General features: G+C 40.7%; 1 protein-coding gene across 1 annotated transcript; it reads right to left on the bottom strand.

Moving 5' to 3' along the window:
- Positions 1-333: 333 nt before the first annotated feature.
- LOC132827993 (recoverin-like) lies at positions 334-9,376 on the bottom strand. The gene is made up of 3 exons (XM_060844846.1): positions 8,996-9,376; positions 1,475-1,586; positions 334-443 (listed from the first exon to the last, which is right to left on the bottom strand). Exons 1-3 carry the CDS (start codon positions 9,374-9,376, stop codon positions 334-336), a joined length of 603 nt encoding a protein of 200 aa, XP_060700829.1.
- Between the last annotated feature and the right edge of the window lie 1,959 nt (positions 9,377-11,335).

Below are 11,335 nucleotides of genomic sequence, written 5' to 3'. Positions count from 1 at the left end.
TCAGTTCTCATTAATAAGTACAATAAGCAATGTGTATAATATTACATCATTAAATGTAATTTATTTGGGACCCAAACATCTCTAAAAATTAACAAATGGATATCTGTAAATGACCTTGAGGATTAAGAGCTTTAACCATTAATTTGGATTAGAAAAATCTCAATCACATTCATTACGTGCTTGATAAACAGCGGAATATGCAAGTATATTACAGTGAATGTGTACAGTCAAATATTATGCATTTAGATGTACGTTTACACTATTTATGTAGAAATATGCAATTTGTAAACAATTTTAAAACAGTCTTTGGAAAAATAGCTTCCTTGGTGAAAGTTAGTTCTGATTTGGTTTTCCTTTGATTTTCTGAGGTTCGAACTGTATCAGTCGGAGTATATCCTTGTTTTCCAGGGTGCCTTGAATAAACTCACCTTCCGATAATTTATCTGTGAAAAAGAACATTTAATTAAAAGTTGTATGTATCTAAAACAAACTTTCACTTCAATTTGCTTTGTACAATATTGACATTTTACATTTTATAATAGGGTTTCTTTGTAACTTTAGTTGTGAAACAGCAGTGGTAATTCTTTTAAGGAAATTGCCCACTTTTAAGTGAAATAAAATGTTATGGAAAAATGAATTTATTTTAAGTAAATATAAACCTGGAATAGCATCAAGTAACTAGGTCTCAAGGAAGTGATGGGGACGTACCAAGGAGGATGTGTAAGGTAAAATCTTAGTCTTATTGAACAGTTCCTTTACACTTTCAGATGCTGATGACCTGCTGAACGTTTTCAACATCTTCAATGTTCCTTTGAGATTTCTAGACATCCCATTTTTTTTCTTTAAATCCCTGGCACGTAAGTAGGTCTATTTTCCTTGTTCTAGCAAAATCTCTGTGTGCGGTGATTTAAAGCTTTGAGAGTTAGTTCACTCAGTTGTGATACAGTAATCACTGTGCTAAATAGTAACAGATAATTAAGGATTATTGATTATAAATGAGCAATAGGTGGATTATTGCTCCTTGTTCAGTATTTCTCCTGTTGTAATATCTGACATCTTGACAAGTTCTTTGTTGTGGATTTGTAAATAATATTTAATTAGACTCTGCTATTATTAACTATAGACTCCAACAAGGCAATGAATTAATAGAATATGCCATATATACATATATATCCACATAGTCCTTACTAATCCATTGTAATTGCTAGTTAGAAATTTTTATTTCCTTGAATTTATTCCCCCACCATAAATGAAATTTTATTATACAGGAGCAATATTTAATTTGCAGGTGAATTAGTATCACAGGATTAAAATCTGTGTATAGTGTATAGCAGCTAACAAAAGGCAGGGATGTCAGTGTATAGCAGCTAACAAAAGGCAGGGAGTTATTTCCTGCACTCCCTCCACCCCCTCACAGCTTCCCCTCACCCCACCGCAGTTCCTGCCTCTCCTCTCCCAACCATCTCACATTTACCATTTTCTTTCTTGCCAAAATACTCCCAAATTTTGTCAGCCCTCTTCTCTGGGGTGTTCTCATCCTCTGGCAGAGTCTTCAGTTCTTCTTCATTGATCATTTTAAATATCGACTGTGGGAAAATAAAACAACTGATTTCATCAAAGTGGCAATGAGTGTGACGGACCATTGCAATAATTCTGCAGAGGACACGGCGATGTGTGCTTCCCTTTTTCACAGATGTCGATATACAATAATGGTTTCTCTAATTTACACAGTTAACTTAACTTATACCAAACTATACTTACTTTTGATAAATCCAAGGAATGACCAATAAAGAAACAGTGGGAACACAATTTCATTTTCAAATGTTCAAATCTTACTCCTCCTTCCTCCCCTAAAGAGCATTCTATTTTGTGAAAACCCTTCCAATATCTTAAAACCATTGCCATTTTTCATTTACATGCCTATACTATGATTGCCAGTGAGATGATTGGAGCTAGTCTTGTTCTCAGTGTCTGTTCTCATGCATGTCTCAAAGTAACTTACCGGTTAGAGATCAGGATCAAGAATTGTTCCTGTTTTATATTTTCTGTTACGAATTATTAAAAGACAAAGGAAGAAGGAACTTGGGCACAATGTTTAATTGCATTACAGTCCATTGTTTTGATGCTACGGATATCATTCTGCATTCAAAATAGAGGCTACAGTAAATCCATACATTTCTAACACTAGGCAAACCAGGGACTATCTTGGTGAGGGAATTAACAAGGGCACTGGGACTGTGCCATGGAAGTGCATATAACATACTAAATTGTAGAGAGCCTTGATGAGGTCACAACTGTTGTATTGTGTGCAGTTTTTGTCTCCTTATCATAGGAAAGATGTTCTAGCGATGGAGGGAGTGCAACAAAGATTTTCCAGTCTGATTCTTGGGAGGGAAGGACTATGTAGGAAGAGAGAGTGGATTAGTTAGGACGATATTCACTAGAGTTTAGAAGGATGAAGGAGAATCTCATAGGAATCCATACAATTCTAACAGGCCAAAACAGGGTAGATGCAGGAAACATATTTCCGATGATTGGGGCGTCCAGATTCAGAGGTCACAGACTAAGAATGTTGACTAGGCCATTTAGGACTGAGATGAGGAGAAATTTCTTCACCCAGAGAGTGCTGAGCCTGTGGAATTCTCTGACACATTAAGTGGTTGAGGCCAAAACATTGAGTGTTTTCAAGAAGGAGGTAGATATAGTTCTAAGGGCTAAAGGGATCAAAGGGTAAGAGCGAACATTGGAACAGGTTACTGAGTTGGTGATCAGTCATATTCAGACTGAAGGTAGACAAACAGGAAGCTGGAAGAACACAGCAAGCCAGGCAGCATCAGGAGGTGAAGAAGTCAGCATTTCAGGTGTAACCCTTCTTCAGCACTGAAGAAAGGCTTACACCCAAAACGTTGACTCCCCCACCTCCTGATGCTGCCTGGCTTTCTGTGTTCTTCCAGCCTCCTGCCTGTCTACCTTGGATTCCAGCACCAGCAGCTTTTTTTTGTCTCTAAATGATCATATTGACTAACAGGTCAGACTCAAAGGGCTGAATGGCCTACTACTATTTTTATTTTCTATGTTTCAATGCTGATAGTTCAGTGCATACCTTTTCTTAACCTTGAACAGAGTAACATGTAGTAAGCAGCAAGAAAGACTCCTTCGTTCAGATTACTTGCTGGATAACATTTCCGGTCATTGCTGAGTTTGGTGTCTTTGTCTTTTATAGAAGTCCATAAGGTGTGGTATCATACACGGTAAAGGTTTCCCTTTTCACTTAAAGGATCCTGTTCAGGCTACCTAATCCCACCCATGGGTGCAGGAATCTATCACTTGCAGCACAACCAGGAGAGGAGGGGTGGGGGGTGGGGGGAGGTAACATGAAACACTGAAAGTGGGAGAAGGACAAAGGGTTGCAGTGCTCTCAGCAAGAAATCATATTTACTCAATTTCTTCAGTGAACAATTCTCTTTATTGTAATTTCGGAGAAATTATATGTCAAACATCTCTACTTCACTGAAGTGGTACATTCTGAAGTCTTGTCATCTGCTGCAGGCACAGAGCAGAGGCAGAACTGCCTTGCCAGTAACAGTGAAGATAATTCATAGATTCATACAGTGCAGAAAAGGCCCTTCAGCCCATCGAGTCTGCACTGACATAACTACCACTAAAAATGCACTAATCCCAATTTCCTGCACTTCTCCCACCTCTTTGAATGTGATGGTATTTGAAGTACTCATCCAAATATGTTTTAAAGGCTGTAAGTTTTCCAGCCTCCATTACCTTCCCAGGTAGTGCATTCCGGATTACCACCATCTGCTGAAGGAAAGCATTTTTTTTCCCAAATCCCCTCTGACTTTCCTGCCCCTTACTCTAAACCTATTGTAGATTGTAGCTGTGTCCATACAACTTGTTTCTCCCAGCGGTGGGTTTTCCAAGACTTTCAAGTTTACTCTTCGCCATTGCCTAGGGGAAGACACTGAGATTGAGAACTCAAGGAACATCTGATTAGATTAGATTAGATTAGATTAGATTAGATTAGATTAGATTAGATTAGATTACTTACAGTGTGGAAACAGGCCCTTCGGCCCAACAAGTCCACACCGACCCGCCGAAGCGCAACCCACCCATACCCCTACATATACCCCTTACCTAACACTACAGGCAATTTAGCATGGCCAATTCACCTGACCCACACATCTTTGGACTGTGGGAGGAAACCGGAGCACCCGGAGGAAACCCACGCAGACACGGGGAGAACGTGCAAACTCCACACAGTCAGTCGCCTGAGGCGGGAATTGAACCCAGGTCCCTGGCGCTGTGAGGCAGCAGTGCTTGAAAGCAGGCAATGTGGGAGTACATCTTTGCAAGAATCAGAAGGGTCCCGCATTTAAGGTACAGCATGGCTTGTTGGCAGGTGTAAATTCTGAATTGCACAGCAACCCAGGGTTTCCACTCCATCTCAATGTTCAAGTGGTGTGTGATTGTAGTCAGATCAACATGAGGTTTTGTAGTAATTTCATTCTGCCATGTCTGGATCTGCCATGTCTACTTGCAGCAAGATCACAAATCAGAGGTCATGGGCTATCTGCCTCACAGTAGTCACCAAGAAGCTGTCATCAAAGCTTGTTATGGACTGCACAACTCATGTGGATGCAACCCTTGCCACCAGGTCTTGGCTGAGCTGCTGTGGAACAGTTTGAGGAATAAAGCGAGGGAAGAAGTCTAGAGGAGGCACCCTTCCCATTCTGGCTGGCCTCTGAGTAACTGTCTCATCTGACTGTGGAACGAGAGAAGGTAAGTCCATTTAACCCAGTCACACATCATACCTGTCAAAAGCAAAGTTCTGCGGATGCTGGAGATCTGAAATACAAACAGAACGTGCTGGAGAAACTCAGCAGGTCTGGCAGCGTCAGTGGAGAAAGAAAAAGAGTTAGCACTTCAAATCCAATAACATGCCAGAGAAGAGTCAATGGACTCAAAATATTAACCCCTGTTTTTCTCTCCCTCTTTGCAGATGCTGCCAGACGTGCTGAGTTTCACCAGTGCTTTCTGTTTGTATACCTGTCACACTGCATTCATTTGGCCAAAATCCTAAAGGAAAAAGGACCATGGGACAAAGTTCAAGAACAGTTCAAATCAGCTTTCTGAATGAGACTGGCCACAATTTCATATAAAAGTCAACAGTAGTGGGCGGCACGGTGGCACAGTGGTTAGCACTGCTGCCTCACAGCGCCTGTAGACCCGGGTTCAATTCCCGACTCAGGCGACTGACTGTGTGGAGTTTGCACGTTCTCCCCGTGTCTGTGTGGGTTTCCTCCGGGTGCTCCGGTTTCCTCCCACAGTCCAAAGATGTGCGGGTCAGGTGAATTGGCCAAGCTGAATTGCCCGTAGTGTTCGGTAAGGGGTAAATGTAGGGGTATGGGTGGGTTGCGCTTCGGCGGGTCGGTGTGGACTTGTTGGGCCGAAGGGCCTGTTTCCACACTGTAAGTCTAATCTAAAAAAAAAGATCAACTTTGTTCCTTCCCTTTGTACCTCCCTTCTGAGTGTCTTTTCCAGGCTCAGTGCACATAAGCAGTTCTCCCCCATTGACTGCAATAGGGTTGAGTTGAAGGAAAGTACTGACTTTTAATGGGAGAGACTGTCTTGAAGGGTGACCTCAAGCAGCTCTGACCCAAGAAGCCTGAGCTTTGGCTTGCACTGTCCTAGCGTGGACAATGGCTATAGGCTGAGAGCTGGCCGTGAAAAAACTGGCAGATTGGCGATGGGGGCTGTACGGACGCTGAGTTTTTTCACAGCATCTAGCCATTGTGTATGTGCAACAACAGAAACTGAGGCATTTAATATCAGATTGTTTTTTTCATGATTTGTTCACAGGTGTGGGTACTGCTGGCTAGGTCATTTATTGCAGTTTTCTTATTGATGGCAATTATGTAAGCCATAAAATGGTGTGGATCTAGAGAACCATGTAGTCCAGACCAGGTAAAGATGGCAGATTTCCCTCCGGAAAGGACATTAGTGAACCAGTTGGGATTTTACAATTAACAATGGTTATATAGTCGCCATTAGACAGGCTTTTCCTTGCCAGATTTCTTATGGAATTTAAGTTTCACCATCTGCCATGGTGTCCTCAGATCATTAACCCAGGGTCTGCATTACTAGGTCAGTGACTGACCATTACACCACTGCCTCCCTTGTGCTTGGGTTGGCCAGTTTTCTCATATTCACCGTGCCCTTGCAAGGTATAAAGGGCTGCAAACTTTGCAATTTTTTTTAAATTTCAAGACTATATTTATTCATTAAAATATCTTTATTTACATTCATAGTCACTGAAGCAGTTCGGGTCTGTATCGTAGCATATGGCTAAATAAACAAACATTGGCGTTTGACTCTATTCAACAAACAAACCAAAGGCATTTCTTACTTGTAGAAGACTATATTTACGTATATCTGAGGCATTGGTCCTCCTCCATGTTTGTATTAGTGAGTGTCCCGGAGAACAGACTGTCGAGCACAGAGTCCTGCAATAAAGTTAACGCTGCACCTCTTCTTACTGTGTTCCATTGACCACAAGCTTCCTGGCAGATCTACCAATGCAACACCCCTTTCATTGTATGTGACCAGCCATTGTCCTCAGTATCCTGATTCTCATCAGATTCTCCTGCAGCAGGACCCAAGAGTAATCTCATCCTCTGGCCAATCACTATTGCTGCTACCTTTGACATCTGATTCAGCTCTAGGATTCTTGTGCAGATCCTATCTCTGAGCTCTGTACAGTGTCACTGTCTGAGCTGTGAACACCAGTGATCCCTCTACATCATTGTCTTCCTGCCCTTTTACCACTTGTGAAACTTCCACGGCTGGTGAGTTCCTGAGGATCTGACAAAAGAAAGGCACATGGCTCGGGTTGTGTTGACGGTCAGCGAATTTAGGGAGGGAGGGCAGTAAGAGGTCTGTTATTAAACCCTGTGCAACTTTTAAATCAGAGGAGATTGTGAGGTGAGGGGTAGACTGAGAAAGAGGACTCAGTATGAGTCCACCTCTGCAGATAAATAGATATAGCCAGTCTTGTCCCCTTTCTCTCAAAAGCTGTGCTTCCAGTTATAGCCCAACTTAATCATCAAGAGAGTTGGAGCTGTGCCTCTGAGCAGGCTTCAATGAGTTTATGTGATTTGCCTGCCACAGTTCAATAGCAATAGCTGGCAGTTTTGCAAATCAATGTTGAGATATGTATGGTGGCATATGTGAGGTATGAGTAATGATTGATAGCGATTATCAATAGGTGAGTGAAGGGAATTGATGAACAGAGCAGTGTTTGAGGTATGTTATAAGATTAGTTTCTGAGAATGTGAGATTTAAAGATATTTTCCCTGAATTTGAGCACTCACCTGAAGGCATTGAGCTTAAAGCACTGCATCCGGATCCTTTCAGCTATATTGGATGTGTTTGACCATGAAATCTAACTGCTCCCATTGCCTTTGCAACCTTAATCTAGAGGGGTCTCTGAAGTCCTTGTGGATGGAAGCCATCTCTCCTCTCCTCCACCATTGGCATTAGCACCTCCAGTGCTGGATCTGAGACTCTTGATTAGTCAGTGTTCCTCCTCCTCAAAATCATGAGTTACTTCCAACAGCTTCTCCAGCCAGAATACATCTTCCTTACAAAATGCAGTTGTCTTTAAGTTGTGGAAGTTAGCTTTAAGTGCTGCTAGCCTGACAGATCTTGAGAGTCTTCACTGAAGTATACAGTCACCCAGAGCACTGCACTTAAAAATTATGCAAGTCAGCAGGTTGTTTGAAAGTTTCCTGCTGTCTGCATTGGAAAGAATGAGCAGATCATAATCCCCACATTTGTTTTCAGGGCAAATGTTGTCCCTCATGTATTTAATTAGAGCGCTTCATGCTCTTGAAACTTCTAAAAGAGACAATAAACTGCTTCTGAAGGACAATGACATGAAATATGGCCATTGTTAAAAGATTCGATAAGTCAATCACCACATCCCAATTGCTATCCCTTAGTATTTTTGGTCATGAGTATTCCAACACTAAAAGCAATGAAGGAAATAAAGCTCATTAATTTTGAGCTTCAATATGTTTACAAATTCCTGATGCAGCATAAACACTCCAAAGTCATCACAACTATTAAAGTAACATAATGCAACTGAATAACAGTGAAGAAACCATTAAGAACTCTTTCATATATCCATTGTATTTGCATGGACTGCAACTGTATATTTAATCAGTCTCCTTCTATCTAATAAGTATCTGCTATTACAATGCATTATTGATTGAAAGGTTAGTAGATAATTTTACTTTTGATGGGTAGTATTATTGATGTGATGTGCTTTACATTTAATTATTGTGCCACAAAATTAGTGTATTCATTCTGATGATGTTATTCAAATAAGATTGGGGATTTTTGCCAGTAACTGAGTTAATTTTCCTCCTACAACCAACATCATGAAGAAACAAATGATCTATTATTCTGTTCCTTTGCTTTTTTTTTCAAACTTTGCTGCCAGTATATTTTGTGTTCAGTCCGTTGTACAATCATGTCTATCCTTCAGAAGCAAAGTGCCTACAGGGTATCTTAGGCTTATGTTTCAATTCTTTAGAAATAAAAACAATTTCAAGATTTGTTTTGCAGTGAATGTGTAAAGTTACTTCAGAGTTTGAAATTAAGTTTTATAATGATAGAATGTATAATGCTTGCACTTGTGTTAGGAAGCCCATTGTTGCGTCTTGGGAAGAGATGAGGAGGCAAAAAAGAAATAGCGTTAACTCATTCAGCTGAGGCTATTTCTGCAGATAATGGTCACTGTCTACTGAACAGCTCTTGATTGGAAAGGTTCCCTCCAAAGATTCCCTCCCTGCAGCTGAATGGTAAACATTAGGTGGAAATAGAGAGAAAAAAATAACACCAAGTTGAAAATGGTGTTGTTCACCAATTTTCAAAACTGGCATTGTGCAATTTTGGGCATTGATTTAAAATTGATCCATACCTTAACAATTTCCAGTACTTCTTCCTTGTTGATTGTGCCATTGCCATCCACATCATAGAGGGAGAAAGCCCACTCAAGCTTTCGTGAAGTCTTTCCAGAGGAGGTGAGGTGAAGGGCGATGATGTATTCCTTAAAATCCAGAGTCCCATCACTGTTGGTGTCAAAGCTCCTGAAGACATGTTGAGCATAATCTTTGGGGTTTGCATCTGGGAAGAAGCCAGAATAGATCTTCTCAAATTGTTCCCTGGTGATCAAGCCAGATGGGCATTCCTTCAAGAATGTCTGGTACCACAAGGAGAGCTCTGCTTCTGAGTACTTGGTGTTCATTTTGAGGTCTTCCAAGATCCCCTTGGATAGGGCGCTACTTTTAGAATTTCCCATTTTTACTGTCACAGCCTAGAAGAAGTAAAGGACTGCACAAGACCTCTTCAGACTCTCCAAAGACTGCACAGACTGATAGCAGAACTGTATTTATCCGAACAGATTAAGCTTATGGATTAAAGGGATTAGTCTTCATCTCCTTGCCTGACATTCACAAAGACAGCAAAATTCTTACATAGTGCAAGCTAATTAGCTAATGGAAATAACTGACCTAAGGTCGGAAAATCTTCAAATTGTAATGAACATCTGTCCTTGCAGATGGTTCAATTTCTATATCATGTCACTTTGCATTAACACCTACTGTCTATGAGTCCATTGATTATTTGTATTCACAGAGAATGGAATAACTGGTTATTTTTAATTTCATTCTCAGGATGTGATAAAACTGCTAAGTTCAATTTTGTTGCTAATTTACGTATTGAAGTATAGAAAGTAGGAGCAAGAGTAGGCTATTCGTTCCATCGAAACCACTCAGCCGTTCCCAAGATCATGGCTGATCCTTTATCTCAAGCAGAAATGGGCCAATCAAATCCTTGTTCCATTTGAGATATTTCCTATCTTCCTTCAATTAATTAAATCATTGTAACCCTGTATTCCCTTCTCTCACCTAAGCTTGCAGAGAATTACATAAAATTTACAGATAATATAGTCTCCCAGAGAAATGTCTGAGTGCTCGCGTTGAACCATTCTATTTCTTGTGGTGACAGTGTTAATCCCATAATGGATTTTGACTCAGTGCCAATGCTGGAAACAACTGTTTACATCCTAGACAGATTGGTGTGTGATTTAAAGGGGAACTGATAGATGACAATGTTCCATATGTCCTTCTTATTTAGTCTTTGAATGGTGAGGCAGACTCAATGAGATGAAAGCTGAAAATGTGTTGCTGGTTAAAGCGCAGCAGGTCAGGCAGCATCCAAGGAACAGGAAATTTGACGTTTCAGGCACAAGCCCTTCATCATTCCTGATTCCTGATGAAGGGCTTGTGCCCGAAACGTCGAATTTCCTGTTCCTTGGATGCTGCCTGACCTGCTGCGCTTTAACCAGCAACACATTTTCAGCTCTGATCTCCAGCATCTGCAGACCTCACTTTTTACTCAATGGGATGAATGGCCTATTTCAGTTCATGCATCTTAATGTCTTATAGTCTCATGATCAGTCCAAACCTGGATATTGTCTTGATTACTGCGTGTGGATGTGAATTGCTTCAGTATAATAGAGTTGTGAACAACACTGCAATAAATAAGCGAGCGTCCACATTTCTGTACGAATGTTAGAGGGAAGGTCAATGATCAAGCGTCGAGAAAATGATATCTCATGGACGCTGCTCTGGGGAAACCCTTATGGCTGAGGTAGTTATCTTCCAACAACCTAAATTGTCTTTCTTTGTGCTAAGAATGGCTATGAACAGCAGAGATATCAAAAACCTGCCATGACTATAAAGGACGACCACTCCTACCTCACTACTGAAATCCAGCTTTTGAGTCCGTTTTGTCCAGAGCTGAGCAGCTCTGGTGAAATCCAAATTGAGAAAATTCAGTGGCAGAAATTACAGAAGAGGCAGGAGGTATTGAACTCAAATCAAAACCAAGGAACTGTGAAATCAGGAAGTACTGAAAATGCTTCCCACAACTTCATTAAACTTCTCATTGTACATGAGTTGGATTCCCTTTTATGGATAAAGAGAATTCCATTTCGACCTGATGCAACTTAGTGTTCACTCGAATAGCAAGTCAACAGAAGCAAATGACCTCAGATATTCAGCAGCTGCAGTATTTCAGTCAGACAAGAATCTAGCCTTAAAATACTGGCTTCTATTTCCACACAATTTTTGACACACACTCCACTGTTGTTTATGTTATAACAAGACCATATGAGTCTGTTAAATGACAAGCCAAAAAAAATTGGTACAAAGGAAATAAATAATTTTTAAATGCTAAAGCAAATATTGGAGCAGTC

Source organism: Hemiscyllium ocellatum, chromosome 25 (genome assembly GCF_020745735.1).
Source record: "Hemiscyllium ocellatum isolate sHemOce1 chromosome 25, sHemOce1.pat.X.cur, whole genome shotgun sequence".
In the NCBI taxonomy this organism is placed as follows: Eukaryota; Metazoa; Chordata; class Chondrichthyes; order Orectolobiformes; family Hemiscylliidae; genus Hemiscyllium; species Hemiscyllium ocellatum.
The sequence above is the reverse complement of the archived record's forward strand: the minus strand, read 5'-3'. Positions and strand labels throughout refer to the sequence as shown.